At 33.7% G+C, this 23312-nt stretch overlaps 1 protein-coding gene across 1 annotated transcript in view; it reads right to left on the bottom strand.

Annotated features, from left to right (window-relative positions):
• LOC114337084 (homeobox protein Nkx-2.1) overlaps positions 1-23312 on the bottom strand; it is a 173538-nt gene that overhangs the window by 29726 nt on the left and 120500 nt on the right. Inside the window, exon 6 of the mRNA XM_050652684.1 lies at positions 18186-18272. Within this exon, the coding sequence (XP_050508641.1) occupies positions 18186-18272 (87 nt within the window). The remainder of the gene's footprint in view (positions 1-18185; positions 18273-23312) is intronic.

Below are 23312 nucleotides of genomic sequence, written 5' to 3'. Positions count from 1 at the left end.
TGTTTTCAGTACCATATAAAGTCACCAATTCAGCATTACGGCGCCTGCTCCACTCTCCTGTCAATTCAGCTTTGCTCTCGTCTGCGATTTCAATTTGTTAGATATATAACGGGGTGGTTTTCCCGTTGCCTTCACCATCGCAGCACCATAACGATTCAAACTGCTTCAGACATGCTTGTGGTAGTCCAATTTCAAGCCGGCCTAGGATCATTTCTTCTGCGCCTTGAGCTGGTCCTGATGATCGCTGTAGCCTTTCTCCAGGGAGGCATAGGAAATAGGTAACTAGATCTTGGAATGATAAAGAGATGGGACATGATTTCCCTCGCTGTGTCAAACCCGAACTGTGTACCACTAATTTCATATTTAAAAGCTTTAAAAATTCTTCTGTGTATTATTTTAAACACATTTTTTAAGTGTATGTGATCCATTAAACTGTTGTTCTGTAATCTGAACAGGTTGTAGCACCTGACTTTTTGGTAATTGCTGTAACATTTACAGCGTTGTTCATTCAACCATTACGTTAACAATATCCTCATCAATGGGTTTTAATAATTCGATCGGCACATGGGGAAAATGATAACATCGACTAGTTTCATTTTTGGAGTAAAAACCATTCGATTTATACCTTCAGTCAGGGAAGTTACCTGATAAAGATCAATCATCGATATAGTTTCTACGTAACATAGTGACTTGAGAAACCATTCAAATTAAATATGAAGAAATTTTCTTTGAATGCTATGGAAATATACATAAAGAATTCAATAACAAAAATAGCAAAGAAGTTATGCTGTGCTGTTACCCAATGAAAATAAATCGAAATAACAAATAATTATTTAGGCATCGAAAACCAAACACATTCACTTGTCAAGAATTTCAACTGATTAAATATCTCTAACGAGCTACAAAATACACACGCATTTCTTCATTGACAGATTTCACAACGTTTCTTGCTTAGATTCTTACAGGGATGGACTCAAATATTATTTCATATCCTACTTTGAGCTTGTAATAAATAAAATAAGATTGATTTTTCATATTACAGTGGAACCTCGATAACTCGGATTAATCGGGACCGCGGCCGATCCGGGTTATCGAAAATCCGGGTTAGCCGGAGAATATAGTAAAAATTAATAAATAACCTCCATTATAATTACAAAAACATGAAACACATATGCACAGTACACATCTAAATTACGTATAGTTGTATAGAGTGTAGAGTTTTGTTCATTTCTTGGTAAAAAACTCAGTCATACTGTAGAGATGTACCGACATCATAATATGGTAGGTCTGGATCCTGCGTACAAAAAAAAATTGATAAATAGCAAGCTGAAAATTTGTTATTAGCTTAAGGGTGTCTAGTCGGACAAACATTAATATATGGGAACACTGGAACAGGGGAAGTTTTAACTGTGGAACAGGTTAAAAATTTGGAACGGTCAGACCACGAAAACGGCACATGTATTTTTTCCGACAGAACAGACTTAAACTCTCCGAACAGAGATTAAACTCTCATGCAAAAATCAGACTGCTATTTATCACCAAATTGGCGTTTTAATGAGTGGAACATGAAGAATATGTCAAATGACAGGAATTATGACAGGTGATAAATAGCAGTCTGATTTTTGCATGAGAGTTTAATCTCTGTTCGGAGAGTTTATGTCTGTTCTGTCGGACAAAACAAATGTGCCATTTTCGTGTTCTGACCGTTCCAAATTTTTGACCTGTTCCACAATTAAAACTGCCCCTGTTCCAGTGTTCTCATATATCAAAGTTTATCCGACTAGACACCCTTAAGCTATTAATAAATTTTTAGCTTGCTATTAATCAACTTTTTTTTCATACGCGGGATCCAGACCTATGGTAGCATAATATCATATTATGATGCTGCAATAAATTTATTTTAAAGATTCGCCTTTATCAATCCTACCTAATGTTTCTAGTTTCTTTTCCATTGTCACTACAACATTTTTACGTTTTGTTACCATTACGTAGACAAAGCAAACACAATCTGAAGCACGATTACATTACAGAACGGAAGTGATTAATAGGCTGTACTTCACACAATACGGTCACAAGGAACAATGTTGTTATTTAAGAAAAGACAAGACCATTGTTTTAAAAAAGAATTTTTAAATAGTCACGTCTTTTTTAAACAATGCTAAGACAGTTTGACATAAATAAAGAAAAAGGAATACAGACAGGTGTCTGTTCTTTCCGATAAGCTGAGACGGTCGCTCTGGCTGCCGCCGTGTGCATGAATCATTTTTACTATTGTATTTATGTGTTCAAATTACACAAATACACATTATCTCTCAAATATTATTTGGCCTACATACATTTTTATTTGATAAAATTGTTAAATTGTTTATTTGTTAAATTTTTGTCTGATGAAAATCGGTCCGGGTTAGCCGGACTTCCGGGTTATCGGGGGCCGACTTATCGGGGTTCCACTGTACTTATTCTAGATTATCATATTGAAGATCCTCAGAGGCTGGTGACTAGAATAGCGGAGTATGGATACGGGTCGAAAAAAAAAAGAATTCTTGTCTTGACAACAACTTCTTGTCTTGTCTTGAGAGAAAATCAAGAAATTTAAAAAAATCTTATCTTGACGTTTTCTTGAGATCTTATATCTTGTCTTGGCTCAAGAAATTTCAAGATCTTGAAATTTCTTGATTACCCGGTCGGGTGATTCCACGGCGACCTTTTTATTGCGTTGCGTGCTAACACGGCCTTCTCTGCCACTGAGGGGAGTCGCTGATCTGCATTTGTTTCCTGACGAAACCAAAATTGATGTGTAGTTGCAGCTTACAATAAGCATTTTGTATGTTTCGCACATATTCTAAGCTTAGCTGTCCAGGATTTTATAAAAATTGCTGAGCCAAATCGAAACAGTTTAGTTATCGAAAAGGATTTTGATTATTTGGAGGATGAGATCGAAGTAGAAAATTCTATAAATTAGTATAAATGCTACCATTTTAGATTTTAACTCTCCTGTTAGTAAAATTAAATACCTTGTAAAAAAAAATCAAAATTCAGGGCAAATGCAACTTAAACTTAAACTTAAAGTGCTTGCGAGGCCATAAATTGTAAGATGCCAGAACTAGATGTGCTTATAAGTTGGCATTCAACTTTCGAGATGCTAACATGGGGCTTAAGTGTAAAAAATGCTTAAAACTATGAAGCATGAAATTGAAAAATACTTAAATGAGCCTAGGTCAGAAGATTCTGAAAATATACATACTTGATTGGTGGAGAAAACACGAAAATATCTAGATACCTGTCATTATCGAAAATGGCCAAGAGTTTTCTCGGATCGCCAGCAACATCTGGGCCCGGATTACGTACACTCGATACGCATCGTATCCGCCATGTTTTACTGTAGCGCCTTATGGGAAAACATGGCGGATACGATGCGTATCGAGTGTACGTTATCCGGGCCCTGTACTTGTGGAAAGGCTATTTTCAAGAGCAACTTTAACAACAACAAAGCCAAGAAGGCCAAGAAACAGCTAGGCGTTGACTCCATACTCCATAAGAAATGTTATCTGACTTAACTCATGGCTTATTAATTCCGATTTAAAAATGTGCTAAATTTGTTATTTAAAATAAAATATAGTTTTTATTATTAGGTATTTCAAGATATTTCAAGATTTCTTGTGTTCTTGACAAGAAATTTCTTGTCTTGATCTTGTCTTGAAATCAAGATAAGATCAAGGAAAGATCTTGAAGTTTTCAAGAAGTGGGCGATCCCTAAGTATGGACTATAATACAGTCTAACAATGAACGCCAAGGAGACAAAATTTATGATAAAATCGAAAACTCAAACAAATATCAAGAATCTTTTCATAAACGGAGTCGAACGAGTAGACCAATATTCATAGCTTAAGACGGATCGGATCCACATCAATAAAAATTTGTATGTGTGTGTGTGTGTGTGTGTGTGTGTGTGTGTGTGTGTGTGTGTGTGTGTGTGTGTGTGTGTGTGTGTGTGTGTGTGTGTGTGTGTGTGTGTGTGTGTGTGTGTGTGTGTGTGTGTGTGTGTGTGTGTGTGTGTGTGTGTGTGTGTGTGTGTGTGTGTGTGTGTGTGTGTGTGTGTGTGTGTGTGTGTGTGTGTGTGTGTGTGTGTGTGTGTGTGTGTGTGTGTGTGTGTGTGTGTGTGTGTGTGTGTGTGTGTGTGTGTGTGTGTGTGTGTGTGTGTGTGTGTGTGTGTGTGTGTGTGTGTGTGTGTGTGTGTGTGTGTGTGTGTGTGTGTGTGTGTGTGTGTGTGTGTGTGTGTGTGTGTGTGTGTGTGTGTGTGTGTGTGTGTGTGTGTGTGTGTGTGTGTTGTATTTTTTAATACAGAAAAAATATTTGCGGCACAAATTTAAATCTGGTCAAGTATTTTTACGACGTAAATATTTTTTTCTACGACCGTTTAATAACATACTCATTATTCGCTATTTTTTCATAGATAATAGCACCCATTAATGTACCCGTGAGTAATAATTTATTACTCACGGGCTGAAGTTATTCACGGGTCATTACTCACGGCCTGAAGTTAGATTCAAGTGTCGCATGCCACTTTAAATATTTATCGTATATAAACTGCAAATAAAATTACTTAAACTTGTTTATTTAATACAATAATTATTGTAATTTATACCAATAATTAACTTCGAAAATTTTTTAAAGGAATTTTAACTGTAACAATGTCAGTATATCTTTTACGTTTATATCTTGTTTACTAAAAATTTTGACGTTTATCATTTAATTTAGTGACAGTGACATTAGCGCATTTTGTTTATGTTAATTGGAATTTATAACTAATATTGTGTTTGTTTTTCAAGTTATATTGTGTTAAATATGTTATAACATATTATGTATAGTTATATAGTATTATATTATACAGTTAAATGTAAATATACATTACAATTATATACTTATATTAAATACGTCCACCAACAACAGCAATTTCCTATTTATTAGATTCACTGACAGTAGGTAGGTACAAATTTAAGCTTTTAATTTTTCGGAAACGAGTAGAACTTATATTGAATATTTCTAGTTGTATTTTTACAATAAATAAGAATTTAGTAATAGTAGGCAACCAATTATTCAGCCACGTACTGGGGGTAAATATCATTTAGGTATTTTTTTAAATTATTATAATTTAAATCTCGGGTAGTTGATAACTAAATTTTTTACTAATTAAAATGAAAAAAGGTCGTAGAAAAAGTATAGTATTCTACTCGCATGTAATGGCTATTACTCACTCTGATGAATTACGACGCAAACTTCATCATCGTGAGTAATAGCCATCATTACATGCTCGTTGAATAATATACTAATTTTATATGTTGTACCGCTTAATCTACCTAGCGACCGAAAAAACCGAAAAAATTTTCGGTTGACAGATGAAAAATCTACCTAACTTCCTTTGACATCTTGTCATACATTTCTGGCACCAAACTGTCTAATCAGTTGGTTCGTAACCTCTCACCTGAACACAAGTAGGTACTTACCTTGTGCAATTTTCGAGCAAGGATGAAATACATTCACATGTGATCTTTAAATCTTAAGACATCGACTAAATGTCGACCACTTTTTATTATAGAATGTAACAATAATGTATTTTAGAGGTTTTTATACCTATTGAAGTGGCTAGTTTCAATTACTTGTACACTGGACGTAAGTAACCATATTTTCTTAAAAAATTTTCAACTGTCAAAACTTCATCCTTTTGCTTTTTAATCTTAGTGGTTTACTTATTTCCAGGTTTACACTGATGATGGTCAGTCTGACCGGAAACGTTTTGTACTTCCACTCCTTCGTGGATAAATTTTTAAGGATTATTTAATAAATTCATATATGACTACATACAACAGAAGTGTACTTCATTCCACGTTGTTATATTGAAGGTATACAGCCAACTACAGGGTTTACTCCCTATTTAAAGTTTTAACTTTAAATAAATTGGAGGTCTTTATTTACCCTCAAACGAAGAAATGCTGCATAGAATAAACAGGGAACGAGAACTTTTCAACACAGTGAACGTTAGAAAACATTATACCTAGGCCACCTAATTATTATTACTTATTATTAAATAATAATTAAGTACCAATATGCTCAACTAATAGTGACAGTAAGTCATAGTCATGTAATTATCCAAGGAAGGATAGAGGGAAAGCGCGGCCCCAGACGCAAGAAAACCTCCTGGCTCAGGAACCTCCGCCTTTGGTATGGAGTCAGCACCACGTCGCTGTACAGGGTGTTTGGTAAAGAATGGGCCATAGCTTAACCTTAGATTCCTGAGGTTAAAATAGGTCAATTTAAGCTAACTTACCTTAGTACAAAAGTTGATAATAACCTAAATACAGCGTGTCAGATTTAAACTTTCATTTTATTAATACTTAAATATTTCCTGACAGGCATGGGACAACAACACGAAATTTACTGGTACTGGTACTGTACACCCTACTAAATTATGTTAAACAAACGTTTCTGGTTACTACCAGAGGCGTACGATGGGGGAACGTGAATGGTTGACCCTTCCCAAATTCTACGCCACTGGAGGAATTTCTATTTTAGTGCAATTTTTTTATTCTCCAATACTTTCTATGTAAATAACATACTCGTCATTCGTAACGATAAAGCCATTAGTTTTCGAGATATTTGAAGCTAAAAATGAAGGAGCATAATACATTAATCAAAATAAGTTTCCCTTTTCATTTTTAACTTCAAATATCTCGAAAACTCGAAATAAGAGTATATTATTTGCATAGAAAGTATTGGAGAATCTAAAAATTATGCGAAAATAGCAGTTTCAGCAGTGGCGTAGAATTTGGGAAGGGTCAACCAATCACTTTCCCCTGTCGTACGCCTCTGGTATTAACCACAAACGATTATTTAACATAATTTAGTAGGGTGTACAGTACCTACACTTTCTGCCAAGTACCATAAGGTTATGTCAAATAGTTTTTTATAGTACCGGGCACACATAGTTCTTAAAGTTGTAAATAAAGAATAAATTATTTAAAAAAAAAGAATACTTTAAAATAATTTGACATATCCGTGTGATACTTGGCAGAAAGTGTAGGCAGTGTGCACCCTACTAAATTACGTTAAATAATCGTTTCTGGCTACTACCAGAGGCGTACGACAGGGGAAAGTGAATGGTTGACCCTTCCCAAATTCTACGCCACTGATGAAACTGCTATTTTAGCATAATTTTTAGATTCTCCAATACTTTCTATACAAATAATATACTCTTCATTCGTAACGATAAAGTCATTAGTTTTAGAGATATTTGAAGTTAAAAATTATATTTTGATTAATGTATTACGCTCCTTCGTTTTTAGCTTCAAATATCTCAAAAACTAATGGCTTAATCGTTACAAATGAAGAGTATGTTTTTTACATAGAATATATTGGAGAATCAAAAAATTGCACTAAAATAGCAATTCCGCCAGTGGCGTAGAATTTGGGAAGGGTCAACCATTCACGTTCCCCCGTCGTACGCCTCTTGTAGTAGCCAGAAACGTTTGTTTAACATAATTTAGTATATTGTACCGGGTGTCCCAATAAGAATGGCTCTCGGCCATATCTCAGGAACGGTTTATAGTAAAGCTTTGAAATAAAAAATTTTATAACAAAAGTTGCCTCAGGAAAAGCCTGGAAATTATTTTCATAATTGTGGGTCCACCGCTAGAGGGCGTAATTGAATATCAAAAATAAAAAAAATTAAATTTTACAAAATTTTCCGGAAATCCGATTATTGTATTCTTCATCAAATTCTGCGCATATTTGATTTAACAAGTTTAACTCTACCTTTGCAAATAAGAGGTGGGGGTGAGTGGGAACCTTGTTATGAAAAAATGGCTGTAAGTCCGGTTCTGCTAAATCAAATTTTGAAAACTGGGTCTTGTTGAAGACAGATCTTTTTCTTCAATGTAAGCGTGATAATTTTGAACCATCCTAATAAGTAATAAGCCAGCTGGGAGGCGTTATTTAATTTTTTTCAGAAATCTAGTTTTCTTTGGAAAATATTAAATACAAGTATGCATTTTTAATCATACTTTATAAAATTAGATTAAATTAGCAATAGAATAGCGAAAACCGCATGTCGATATCTTTTGTCTATCTCAAGATATCTCGAGAAACGTGTAAATTTTATACATAACTGTTACTATCAACGGTAAACTAAGTTAATGAAAAGTAGTGTGCTGTGGAAAAAAACAAAATAACATTTTCCAGATGTCAACGTATAAAAATATAATTAATTAAAACAACAATATAAAGAGAAACAATACTATTAAAATTAAATATAACACAGAACAAAAAGAACTACTTAGTGACGACCTAAATATTCAAATTGTTGCCCATCCTATACTACTCTAGAATACATTATCCAGAGAATACTAAACGCCATTCAAAGCATATCGAGAGCAGAAATTGAGACTGCTGTTCAATCTACTCTTGAAAGAGTAAATGTTTGCAACGAAAATGATGGGCAAAAATTTAAACGTTTATGTCATCACTAAATAGTTGTTTTTATTTCTTTGTAATAGGGCTTTTCAACGCTTCTCATTTGTTTCGAGCCTCTGTCATATGCCGTATAATCCGTGTATAATATTAATATACGAGATATGAACGAGGCTCGAAACAAATGAGAAGCGTTGAAAAGACCTAATATACGTTGACAGCTGGAAAATATTTCTTTGTTGTTTCCATAGCACACTACTTTTAATGAATTATTTCGTTTACCGGTGACAGTAACAGTTATGTTTTTAAATTTACACGTTTTGTAAGATATCTCGAGATAGAAAAAAGGTATTAACATGCGGTTTTCGCTATTCTGTTGCTAATTTTGTCTAATTTTGTAATATGGTATTAAAAATTCATGTTTGTATTTAATATTTTCCAAGGAACACCAGATTTCTGAAAAAAATTAAATAACGCCTTCTAGCTGGCATATTACTCAGTAAGTTGGTTCGAAATCATAACTTTTACATTGGCGAAAAAGATCTGTCTTCAACAAGACCAAGTTTGTAAAATTTGATTAAGCAGAACCGGACTCACAGCCAGTTTTTCATAACAAGGTTCCCACTCACCCCCACCTCTTATTTCCAAAGGTAGACCTAAACTTATTAAATCAAATATGCGTATAATTTTATGAAGAATACGACGATCGGATTTCCAGTGCCCCTTCATTAGGAAAATTTTGTAAAATTTAGATTTTTTAATTTTTGATATTCAATTACGCCCTCTAGCGGTGGTCCCACAATTATGAAAATAATTTCCAGGCTTTTCCTGAGGCAACTTTTGTTATAAAATTTTTTATTTCAAAGCTTTACTATAAACGGTTCCTGAGATATGGCCGAGAGCCATTCTTATTGGGACACCCGGTACAATACCAGCACTACTTACCAAATTTCGTGTTGTTGTCCCATGCCTGTCAGGAAATATTCAAAAATAAATAAAATAAAAGTTTAACTTTGACACCCTGTATTTCGGTTATTATCAACTTTTGTACTAAGGTAAGTTAGCTTAAATCAACCTATTTTAACCTCAGGAATCTAAGGTTAAGCTATGGCCCATTCTTTACCGAACACCCTGTATAGGTCCGCTTTGGACAAAGTAAAAATCATGCGACTAATCGCCAATGTTCTGCTAGGACGAGGCATTTAAAGAAGAAGAATAGTAACAGGAAAGATCGAAGGAAAGCGAGGACTAGGAAGGAAAAGATTATCGTGGCTGAGAATCATTCGACAATGGACAAGGCTAAATTTTGAACAGCTAATAAGAAGAGCTGAAGAGTTTTCAATTGTAGAAGCTAAGGGTACTCTGTGAAGAAGGATGTTCATAAAATCTTCCTATTTCGTAGTTTTTGTCGTTGCTGTTCATCATCATCATCATCATTCTCTTTGCCTTATCCCTATGCGGGGTCGGCATCCCTAATTGCATTTCTCCACACAATTCTATCTTGGATCATATCAATGTTAATCCCCTTTACCAACGTGTCCTTCCTTATCGTCTCCCCCAGGTCTTCTTTGGTCTTCCTCTCCTACTCCTTCCAGGAATCTGCACTTCAGCTATTCTTCGTATTGGGTGATTAACGTCTCGACGTTGAACATGACCAAACCATCTTAACCTATGCTCTCTCATTTTGGCATCAATTGGTACCACACCTAGACTTCCCTTAATATACTCATTTCTAATTTTATCCTTCTTTGTCACTCCACTCATCCATCTAAGCATTCTCATTTCCGCCACATGCATTCGTTGTTCCTCTTTCTTTTTCACTGCCCAACATTCAGTTCCGTACATCATAGCAGGTCTTATGGCTGTTTTATAGAATTTTCCGTTCAGCTTCATTGGAATTTTTCTGTCACACAACACACCACTCGTTTCTTTCCACTTCATCCATCCAGCCCTAATTCTACTGCATGCATCTCCATCTATTTCTCCATTACTCTGTTCCAGTTTTTGTTCTAAGTCTCTTTCACTATTTCCTATTAACACTACATCATCAGCATACATTAGGCACCATGGGATGCTAGCCTGTAGTGTCGCTGTTATGTGGTCCAAAACTAATGAGAATAAATAAGGACTAAGCACCGAGCCTTGGTGCAATCCTACTTTTACCTGAAATTTATCCGTCTCTCCCACACCTGTCCTAACACTAGTCGTTACTCCCTCATACATATCTCTCATAATCTTTACATATTCGCCAGGGACTCCTTTATTATTGAGTGCCCACCACAGAATCTCTCGAGGAACTCTATCGTATGCTTTCTCAAGATCAATGAATACCATTTGAGCGTTGGTCTCTTTATTCCTGTATTTTTCCATCAGTTGCCTTACAATGAAAATTGCATCTGTTGTTGATCTGCCCTTCATAAAGCCAAATTGATTATCGGATATTTCGGTTTCTTCACGTATCCGTCTATCAGTTACTCTCTCCCATATTTTCATGGTGTGGCTAAGTAGTTTTATAGCCCTGTAGTTTGTACATTGTTGTATGTCTCCGTTGTTTTTGTAGACAGGTACTAATATACTGCTTCTCCATTCGTCTGGCATTTGTCGAACTTCCATAATTCTATTAAATAGACCTGCTAGTCAATTTATTCCTGTCTCTCCCAATGCTCTCCATACTTCCCCAGGAATATCATCTGGTCCGACTGCTTTTCCCTTCTTTATTTTTTGAAGCGCTTGACCCACTTCCTCGTTTGTTATTCTGGTAACCATTGCTGTTACTGTCTCCGTTAACTCCACAGGCGGTCTGTCAAATTCTTCATTTAATAAACTGTCAAAATACTTTCTCCATCTCCTTTTGACATCTCTCTTTGACATCTCCATCTCTTTTTGTCGTTACTGTTGACCCAGCGCAAAAATGAGGAGAACCAGTTGCATAGGCGTAACCAGGGGGTGGTTTTGAGGGTTATAACCCCCCCCCCTTTTGGATGTACTTTGAGCTCTGTACGCTTAACACCATTATTATTCCATACCCCCAGAGACCTTCAAGTAGATGTAACCCCCCCCCTCCTTAGGATCACCCTGGTTACACCTCGGCCCAGTTAATGCGTTTTTCGTGGATAGATATCGCTACTTTTTATTAATTCATTTAGATTTTTTTGCAATATGTATTCCATTCTTGACAACTCTTGACAACAATGACTTATGTTTAATGTAATATGAAAAAATTAACATAGCTAATAATTACATCGTGCAATACTTTCGACGCAGTCCATATCTGGGCCGTGAATGTTTGCTTACCCTGAAAAACTCATGAGAACTACCTCACGAAATGTACATGAATAGCTGATCTCATAATCCAAATACTAGTCACAGATCGAAAGTGCTGCTATTCAAGCTATTCGACTCGTCCGTATCTATTAATATTGAACGGTAGCTATAGCTAAGTAGAAGAGAAGTCAAATTACCGGTGAAAGAGTTAGAAAGAGTTTGGTGCTACAGGTGCGCTCTTTCAATATTTATGCAGTCGTATTTGTTCTAAAAAGAAAAAAACAGAGTGTACACTCTGTTAAAAGCTTACGTACTGGTAATGAGTATCTCGCGATGTATTATAAAATATAGCACAGCTAATTTCTGAATGTGTGTCAATCGAGAAAGACATTACAGTCCTTCTTCTTTTAATTTCTGCACTAATCCCGTATTAAAACACAGCAGGCATCTAACCACCAATGTAAATACGGATAATAACAATGGGGTGTCATAATCTCGAGACTGAAAAGTGAACGCATTTCCCTCGATGAAGAGGGAAAATATTGTAAGAATACAAAAAAGAAGAAGGTAAAAATGAGATTAGGGCATTACCTAAAGTGTAAATAAATTCGACCACAGAACTTGCTTTGTTATGGCTGAATGGGGCGCTTTGTTATGATAGGATTTAAAAAAATATTAGTAAAAGAAAGAATAGAAGGCAACTCAGGGTCGGAGATCGAAACACCTCAATTTAATACATCATTGAGATATTGGAAATAATACAAATTTTGTGGCTTTTTGGTTTTTTAATAGAATGACAAATTGTCACTCTTTTCAATAAAGATTTTGTTCTGGTACTAAAAAATAATAATGAGACATATTTGAACAAAATATGTGTCAGCAATTCTGTCAGCGATTCTGTCTTTTTTTCAATGTGCCTCCATTTGTCATTCCGTCATTTTCGTGGTCTTACTGATCGTCTTCCTATTGTGAAACTTTACTATTCTATTTGTTGTCATTCGGCTTATACGATAGTTCCATTCTACTCTTCTATTTCTATTTCTTACCCATTTCTTGAGGTCGTCCACCTTCCATCTCGATCATATATCTGTACTTCTAGCTCTGTCTCGCAGTACCTTATATCATTGATTTTTCTAAGGGTTTTCATCACTGTTTCTAGCAATCTTTTTGTTCTCTCTGTGTCAAGTCGTATTTCTGCCACGTATGTCACATTATTGGTCTGATGATTTGTTTAGTAAATTCTGCCTTTCATTTCTTTTCCGATATTTTTATGTCTCCATATTGTTTCCTTCGAACAACCTGCGGCCTTATTTGCTCTATTCACTTGATTGTTTGTGGTTTTTCTCCAGTTTGGTATCCTTTTTTATTTCTTAAATATTTTATTATTTCATCCAAGATCAGGTTGAACAATAGAGGACTGAAGGAATCCCCTTGTTTTATCCCATTGGATTAGTTAATACCTCTTCCTCCCCAATCGTTTGTGTGATTAATTTATTGTACCAAAATAACTGTCTTTAACTTGATTTGCAAGATTGCCCGAATTCGAAAGTATTATAACATTATTTATGTACCTAATGTCATTAATCGACGTTCCATTGACTTAGTCCTACTATTTCTCTCTAATTTTCCTCAAGATTTCTTCAGAAGGTGCGTTGAATAGAGGTAGTCATAATTTGCATTTCTGTCCCATCTTACTTCTCATTATAATTTCTTGATTAAGATTAAAACCTAATTTATCTTACGACGGCACGTGGACGGCAGAACACCGTATAGAACAATAGACGGCGCACGTCCCCGGTGTCGCCTCGTTCCGTTGTACGATAAACCAGCCAATACTTTTCATATCAGACTAAAGACCCCGTCTTGTCCACGTCCCCGTCTCAAGATAAATCCGGCTTAATTTTGCTCAATCTACTATTGTGTATTTTTTCTTGTTTTTTACATTCTTTTTTACGTTCGTTTTATTCTAATGACATTCATTAGCTCTTTGTGGTGGACTTTGTACCGAAAACTGCTACAAACTTTACACGGAATCACCATTGTATTTTTTTTTATCTATGACACCTTTTTAGTATAATCTGATATACAATGTGCTCTGTGCTGCCTATTCAGCTTAGAGTATCCTGTTATGGTACTTGTCTGAAGGTTTTTATCTATAGGACATCATCTACCAATCCCATCAGCTTCAATTACCTATTCAGCTTAAAGTGTCCTGCTATGGAATTTGTCTGAAGGTTTGATACCCCAGACTGTCCATAGATGTGTCGGGAGCCTGTGGTTATTTATCCTAAATCTATTAAGGGACTTTTTGGACTTAAGACGTTTCCCATCTTTATCCTGAGTGCGTATTGGTTATATCTCCCCCTCCAAAGTCCTGAGAGATGCTCTTTTGTAGGAAACCCGACCAGTGAGTTATTTTCAGGAAGCGAACTTGAGGTTCTGCTTTCAGAATTTCTTAGTCACCAAGATAGCTTTTTGGTCTGCCTTAAGATTATACACATTTATCTTGGCTTCTAGAAATCCTGTTGGTACTGACGTAACCTTGATAGAAGCAGTAGCTTCGCTGAAAATCACACCCTCGGTTCTTGGCACTATTCACTTTGCGTCGGCTTTCGGGTCATGAAATCAACGTCTTCTAACGCTATTACCCTAGTTTAGTTCCCTGCCTTTCAGCTTGGGAGATTTCTTTAGAGAATTCTTTAGAACTTTCTGGCCTTTCGGCTTTCGGCTTTCGGATTTTCTCTAGAACTTTCCTCACCTTCGGCTTTAGGAATCATAGTTTTGGCTTGAGGTTTCCCTGGCCGTTCGGCTTTGGTAATCCTTTGACCCTGAGTTTTTTTTTTTTTTCTTTTCTCTTGTTCCTCCTACTGGTCACACGAGAAGCTAGGAAAGACAATCCACTTCTCGCAGAGCCCCGCTGATGAGGGTAAGGTCTAAATACGATGGGGTCGATCTGTTGCCCTAAAGAAACCATTTGCGAGAGTCACCCTAGTGCCTTAGAGCCTTCACCACGGCGTCTTACGGCTTGTTACGCTGGGTTCAGTTTCAACGGCCAGCTCAAGAAGGGTGCGATCAAAGATTACAGACCCCCAATCATTGTTGGGAGTGCCCAGCAGTCTTGGGACGATCCAAAGAGGTGTAAAATCCTAATCCGTACAAAACCCTGGGATTATTTCGTTCCCCGCTCAGTTTTTGTATATAGGTACTTTAACAACAGATTAGACTAATCAGATTAATGTACGAGACTAATGTTACAGTCATCAACTAAACGTTTGCATTTTTAGGAAGATAGATGAAAATCGAACCATCCCTTGGACGACAACGGTGTCGATCGGTAGTTTGTTTAACTCAAGACTTTTTCACTTTCTGTAGGCTGTACTGTATACATATAGCATTTCCTTTGGAATTTTTCCAGGCGTATCTTTTTTGAATGATATTTGCACAGTTTTCCTCTTTTGTCTTCGAACATTTCAATTTACCTTTGTTTTCAGTATAAGTACTATCTTTTTCTTTCTTAATTATGATGTTTTCATTTTTATCTAAAAGCTATATTAGACTACTTTGCTTGCAACCTTCTATTTTTAACCGTTTCAGGCAAGTTAAATTACCTATCTAAATTTACTACCTACAAATTTTTTCTTTACCTATAGTGGAGTCACTGAAGGTGGACATGAGCTATTACCTCCGATTTCGTTCAATCTCCATCGATTTGCATGAAAATTGGTGAGTGGTTAGAGGATATATCAAGAAACAAAAGTGACATGGTGCCAACTTACGCTTTTACCCTGGGGGTGGATGCCACCCCTTCTCGAGGTGAAAATTATTTTATTAAAAATAACCCCATAATTAGATAGGGGGACAAATTCTAAGCAAAATTTGTTATATAAAGTTATTAATATAAATCAAAACTTTTTGAGTTATTAAAGATCAAAAATATTAATTTTTCGTAAGAAAAATGTATGTTTTTAACCGATTTTTCATAGATAACTCAAAAACTATAAGTTTTTACAAAAAAGTTATTATTACCAAAATTGAAGCTAATAAAAACTAAATAAACTCCTTACTAAAAAACCTTTTAATATTAACTAAAAGTGAGTTATGGGTAATTGAATGCATATTTTTTCAGCGAGTACCCAAATCTAAGTATTCAAGCTTAAATTACGGGAAAATGATGCATTTTATAACATAATATAAACTTATTAAACATTTGTGAAAGTACTTAGAAATATCTATTAAGAGGAAACAGTAGCGATCAACAGGTAGCTAAAATGCGTTCCAAGATTGCGGCTGTAATTTTAAATATTTTTTCGAGATATTTGGCACACGTATTCGTATTATAATAAAGAATGGCGGTACAGAGTCCAATTTGAAAAATATATTAATATGTGGAAATTACTATGTAATTAAATACAATATTAAAAAAACGAGCCTGTACCGCCATTAAGAAGAACAAAAAATACACTTTCTTCAAATAAACTTTTTTATCCGATGCCTAGATTTTGTGTCATTTTGGAAATACTAAAATTTTTTATTTCATTAGTAGTTCCAAAATGACACAAAATCTAGGCATCGGATAAAAATTTTATTTGAAGAAAGTGTATTTTTTTGTTCTTCGTAATGGCGGTACAGGCTCGTTTTGTTTAATATTGTATTTAATTACAGAGTAATTTCCACATATTAATATATTTTTCAAATTGGGCTCTGTACCGCCATTCTTTATTATATTACGAATACGTGTGCCAAATATCTCGAAAACATATTCAAAATTACAGCCGCAATCTTGGAACGCGTTTTGGCTACCTGTTGATCGCTACTATATTACCTTAAATGAGATACCGAACAAGTTAATAGCATTAAACTTTATGCTCCAAAAATTATTCAAACTATCTTTTAAAAAATTTTCCAAAAAATGTTATCGTTTTTTTTTTAATAACTCCGTTAATTTTTAAGATATCAGGTTTACCTAAAAACGGTTTGAAAGGTAATTATAACGGCTATTAAAACGCGTTTAATTTAATCTTTCAAACCCCATGGCCACGATTACATGGTTCTCGCAGCAAAATTTAAGCTTTAAACGTTTCTATCTCGGTTATTTTTTACCCTACAGAAATTGTAAAAAAAGTATAATATTTGATATTGAAAAAACTAAAATTTGGTTATTTACCATTTTTTACGTATATTGAGTATTTTTATAGTTATTATCAAAAGAAAATGAAAATGACGATAATTTTAAAAATTATGATTTTCTTAAATTATACCTTTTTTCAAAAATATGCATTCTAAACCGGTGAAAATTGTTAAAATCATTACTTATGCTAATACAAAGAAATTTTTGTAAGGATTACTGTAAATTTTAATTTTTGTGGAAATAGCGTATGTTTTATTTTTCACTTTTTCCTAAAAGATTCGAAAGGGTTCTCTTTGTTTCATCATACCTTGCTTAATTTTGATGCTATTAACTTCTTCTGGAGCTCATTTGTTAGGTATTCTGAAGTACTTTGATAAGTGTTTAAAAGGTATATTTTATAAAATGCATCGATTTCCCGTTATTTAAGCTTGAATACTTAGATTTGAGTACTCATCGAAAAAAATATACATTCAATTACCTGTAATTCACTTAACATTAGTTTAGTACTTTGAGTGAACAGTGTATTCAATTTTTTATTGTCTTCAATTTTGGTAAGAATAACTTTTTTGTAAAAGCTAATAGTTTTTGGGTTATACGTGAAAAACAGCTTTAAAACATGCATTTTTTTAAGAAAAAATAAAATTTTTGATCCTTAATAACTCAAAAACTATTGATTTATGTTAATAACTTAGTATAACAAATTTTAAATAAAATATTAGTAGATATTATTTTAAATAAAATAATTTTCACCCCATAAAAGGGGTGGCATCCACCCCCAGGGTAAAATCGCAAGTTGGCATCATGTCACCTTTGTTCCTTGAGGTATCCTCTAACTGCTCGCCAATTTTTACGAAAATCGATGGAGGTTCAACGAAATCATAGGTGAAAACCTTCAGTGACTGCACTACTAGTTTTTGTTTTCATTTTAGAAAGTTTATGGTAATAAGACTCAATATTGAAAATTTGCTGACTGAAATCTAATTCACATCTAAATCTAACACATTTAAATAATAATTAATAATATAAAAACAACTAAATATTTCTCCAAGAACAGAATAAAAAAGTTTTGTTTACATCTTCCATTCTTCTGAATCATCTGCGCGATCACTAATTCACCGTTAAATTAATTACCCGTTATCCGTATTGTAATCCATGACATGCAGTAAGTTTCAATGTTTGAATGTGAAGAAAGCCTCATTGTCTGTGCAACACATTTTTTAATAACAATAATCCTTAATCACACTTTGAAATTGACATTGATCCATCAACTCGTGGATTTAGAGTTCAATGCTCGTTAAGAAATAAACGGACTACGCTACTGTTTGCATACCTGGTTGTGCTGGTTTTGTTCAGCCATCGCCTTTTCTTTGGCTTGTCGCTTGCACTTGTACCTGTGGTTCTGGAACCAAATTTTCACCTGTAACAACAAGAATTTGTATCTTAAAAAAACAGTAAAATGTCAATATCATCAAATGAATATAGGAATGCGAAGGAAAGGTCGTTTTATTTTTAAATTGTAAGAATTGTATGGCAAAAGATAAACAAAGAGTAATATTAAAGCTACACAATATCTAATTCTATTGAGCCATTGAAAGAAATCATATCTAGAGTTGACAATGAAATCCTTTATTTATAAGGCTTGTTAGTACTTAATTACTTGATGTTATCATTGAATAGTTTCGTTTTAAATATACATTTTTACTTTTTTAAATTGAGTAAAAATGGCATTATGGCAGCAAAAACCATAAATTATTAGCAATTTTTAATATATACAGAGTGAGTTTTATGTATGGAAACACTCAATTAGCTCGAAAACCGCTTGTACGATTTTTATAGATTTTGGTAGGTTGGGGTTTTCTAATGTGGCCGATATTATAGTGCTAATTACATTGTTGTCAGATCTTCCGTTTTTCTGAAAATCTAATGAACTTTCTTATTTCAAATGGAATAACCTGTATATCTTTGGCGTTTTAAAGTCCTTAAGAATACCTACTGATTATTTTTCATGTTATATTCCCTATACCTAAATGCCATAATTTCGGAGTTATTGCTACATTTATAAAAGAAAAAAGTTTTTAACAAATTATAAAAATAATTTTTTTCGGCAAAGGTAGACATTATTTTACGTTCTTTGGATAATTGGGAACGAGAAAGGTCTTTTGTATTTTTTTTCCTAAAACCATCATTTTCGAGTAATAAACAATTTTTTTTATTTAGCTAATGCCTCGACAACTAATGGCCATTGGCACTAATAAACAATTAAAAACTGAAAAAAAAATCGAATAATGACGATTTTCAAGATTCAAAAACACAAGTAAAAAATATAATTTTTGAAATGACGAAGTACCTAAATTCAAGCTCAACTCTTCGTCTAATAGATTGCCATAAGACTATTTGGCTCGTTTTATTCTAAAACATTGCTATTTAATTGTTAATGAAGTGCATATGAGAGGACGGGCAATCGGGCTGCATTAACAACTAAAAAACAATGTTTTAAAATGAAACAAGCTCAAATTGCTTATCCGTAGCTAATAAAATAAGGCTTGAACTTGAATTTGGGTACTTCGCAGTTTCAGAAATAATATTTTTTATTTGTGTTTTTAAACCTTGAAAATATCTATGCTTTAGCGTAAACAATGTTCTATACAAAATGTTCTACATAAAATTTAAAACAAAAAAGGTCCTATACATAATTATTATAAAATCAACGGTTCCAGAGGTACGGAGGGTGAAAAGTGGAGGTTTTCTATACTTTTTGTATTTTTTGGGCAGTTGATGACGATATTGGGTGGTGAGGTTGACGTTTCTTCAAGGGCTTATCACTAACATACCATCGGCCACTAAAATAGCAAATTTTATTTACAAAACACAATCCTGTTAAAGACAACTTCTTTCATCAGTAGCTCAGTAGATAATATTATAAATTGCCCAAAAAATATAAAAAGTATCGATAACCTCCACTTTTCACCCTACGTAATCCCCCCCCCCATAACTCTGGAACCGTTGACTTTATAACAATTATGTATATGGCCCTTTTTTTTTAAATTTCATGTAGAACATTGTTGTATAGAACATTGTTTACATTAAAGCATAGTTTTAGAAATATTGAAGAAAAACGTAAAAAACTACTAATTTGCCAACTTCTCCCCCATCTCAACCCCCCCCCCCCCCCAAACCGGATGTTCAAAATGGTTGTAACTTTTATTGAATAATATGTGGACTATATAGAACAATTTGGTGTTAGAGGAAAACTTTTACCTTGGATGTTTGGGTTAGGCCTTTTTTTGGACCAATTATACTTACTACCTCCGTAACTTTGGAACCGTTCATTTTAGAAGGATTATGCATAGGGCCTTTTTTATTTCAAATTTAATGTAGAACATTTTTGTATAGAAGGTTGTTCATGCTAAACCGCATGGTTTTAGAAATATTGACGAAAAACGTAAAAAACTACGAATTTACCGAATTTTCCCCCTCCCCCCCTCCCCAAACCCGACGCTCAAAATGGTGTGACTTTTTTCTGAACATTATGTGGACCATATAGAACAATTTGGTGTTAGAGGATAACTTTCACTTTGGATGTCTGTGTTTGGGTCTAGTTATACCATACTAATACCATTAAAAAGATAAATACACCATTACAAACTAGAAACAATAGCCGAATTTGAAAATGTGTTCTGTTTTTTACTATCTACTAGTTGTATATTCCTCTAATATAATCATTTCAACAGTGCTATAATAAACCAGTAAGGATCTGTTTTTAGGTGGATGTGAGAGGTGGCATTCAGATTTTTGCGGATAAAGTTAGGTGATAACTTCGTTAATAATAATTGATTTATGCTTCTTCTCAAATATGCCCGGAACATTAATAAAAAAAATAAAATATTTAAAAATTTCAAAAAATTTCGTTCTTTTTCTACTTTTTTTGCTTATAACTTTAAAACTATTCATTTTAGAACAAAGTCATATAGGAATAAAACAAAGATAATTAAATTTTCTATCAGATGCAACTGGTTAAAAATGTCTTAATTTATCACCCTTGCTGTAAAATAGCAATAAATATAAAATAGGGGGGCAAAACAAGCCTGTCCTTATTCAATGATTTTCCATCACTTAGGTTACACTTGGAGCCTTACTAATTCGCTTAGAAAATTTTTGTAATGTGCTAAAACTGTACACAAAATTTCATTAAAATTGACTTACTAGATTTTTAATAATAATTTTGCAATCTAAACTTTTTTTAAAAAATTAAATTTTTTTAAAATCTTGCACAACAAAAACTAGAACATACAAAGATTTGTCAATTTTTAAACATATATAAAGAAGCACTCCACCTATCTAATGCACTTTACAGAATTGAAATCGGATTGTTTAAGCAGCCTCAGAAATGTTTTAAATTTATAAACAATTTTTTGGCTTATAAACAAATTAGTCCTGTGGCCAGGAGGGGGTGCTACGGGCTCCTTTATTTAGATGGACTTACCCAAGATTTTTATGTATTTTTTGACCCGTAGAACACAATTTTTTTGGGTAACAGTTGATCCGGATGTCGATAAGATTGTTATAACCAACGAACTTGAGGAATTACATAACATCGATTTTTCGCAAATTCTAAAGGGTAATTCTAAGGGTAATTCTAAGCAAAAAATGTTCTTACAAGTTTTTTCGTAGGATGCATAGTTTTCGAGATAAACGCAGTGGAACTTTGAAAAATTCGAAAAATTGCAATTTTTGAACGCGAATAACTTTTGATTAAAAAATAAAATAGCAATTCTGCTGACAGCATTTGAAAGTTTAAATCAAATTATACCGGTTTTAATTATTTGCATTGCTAAAAATTAATTTTTTTATTAATAAAGCTATTTGTTTATAACCCAAAAAATTGTTTATAAGTTTAAAACATTGCTGAGGCCCCTTAAATAATCCGATTTTAATTCTGTAAAGTGTATTAGATAGGTAGAGCACCTCTTTATATGTAAAAAAATTAGACAACTTCTAAATGATCTACTTTTTGTTCAGAAAGATTTTAAAAAATTTGAACTTTTTTAAAAACATTTAGATTGCAAATTTATTATGCAAAATCTATTAGGTCGATTTTAATGAAATTTGGTACACGGTTTAAGTATGTTACAAAGAATTTCCTAAGAGAATTACTAAGGTTCTAGGTGCCACCAAAGTGGTTAAAAACATTGAATAACAACAGGCGTATTTTGCCCCCTTATTTTGTATTTATTGCTATATTGCAGAAAAGGTAATACCTTAAGACATTTTTGACCAGTCGTATATCATACAAAATTCAATTATCTTTATTTTATTTCTCTACGACTTAGTTCCAAAACGAATCGTTTTAAAGTTATAAGCAAAGAAAGCAGAAAAAAATCGACGTTTTTCGAAATTTTTAAATATTTGAATTTTTTTATTAATTTTCCGGGCATATTTGACAAGGAACATAAGTCAATTATTATTACTGAAGGTGTCACCTAACTTTATCTGCAAAAATCCGAATGCTACCTTTCACATCCAAAAATAGACGTTTTTTCACATATCCTTACTGGTCTATAAATATTGGAACAATTTATGGTTATCGCTTGAAAGTAATGCATTGAAAGAAGACTGTAATATCAATTCATGTATTCTGTATTCTGTTTGTTTTCATTTTGTATGAAGTACTCATCGCCAAGCTACATTAAGACCTGATATTTTATAATCACTGATAATTCTTCAACAAAGCAGCAAGCAAAGTGAAAACATAATATATATATATCACAGATTGCAATGACTTTATAAACCACATAGGCACATACAATTTGTATTGGAACGAAACTACGATGAGTCAGTGAAATAAAGTCGCAAATAATTATCTATTGTGTTTTCTATTTCCATTAAGAAGTTTCCCAATCGAAGAAACGTCAATCACACAATAATCCTTTTGTACACAAACATATAAAAGTTTCATAAATGCACATAGGCCAGTAAAGACATTAAATACGGTAAAGCCGTGGAATTTTCAGTGTCATCATCGAATTGCATGAATATTTGGTTTTAGATTCTACGTATCCTCCAATTCAAAGTTGGACTGGAGCCCAGGGTTGCTTTTACTTGGAGAGTGAAAGCCATCCGGAAATGAATAATTCGACTAATTATAAGCAACTTCCGTCCTATAAAGATTTTTCACTAAGTCGAGTTATTTGCGAATGAAAATTTTTTCAACAAAAAAACCAAGTTTGTAGACGACTTTTCGCAAATAACTCAAAAAGTAACTATTTTATCGAAAAAAAATCTTATCAATAACGTAGCGGATACAAAAACGAAAAAAAAAGGTCATTGTGTGAAGTCTGTATACCTAGTAAAAGTAGAGTTATAGATCATGCAGTGTAGGTTCTTCTTCGTCAAATTCCAAATCGAATATTTCAACGTGAAATAACCAAAAAAGAAAGCACTTTTCGGGGAGGAAAAC

The sequence above is a fragment of the Diabrotica virgifera genome, chromosome 6 (genome assembly GCF_917563875.1).
Source record: "Diabrotica virgifera virgifera chromosome 6, PGI_DIABVI_V3a".
Classification (NCBI taxonomy): Eukaryota; Metazoa; Arthropoda; class Insecta; order Coleoptera; family Chrysomelidae; genus Diabrotica; species Diabrotica virgifera.
Note: the sequence above shows the minus strand (reverse complement) of the source record. Positions and strands in the feature narration are given on the sequence as shown.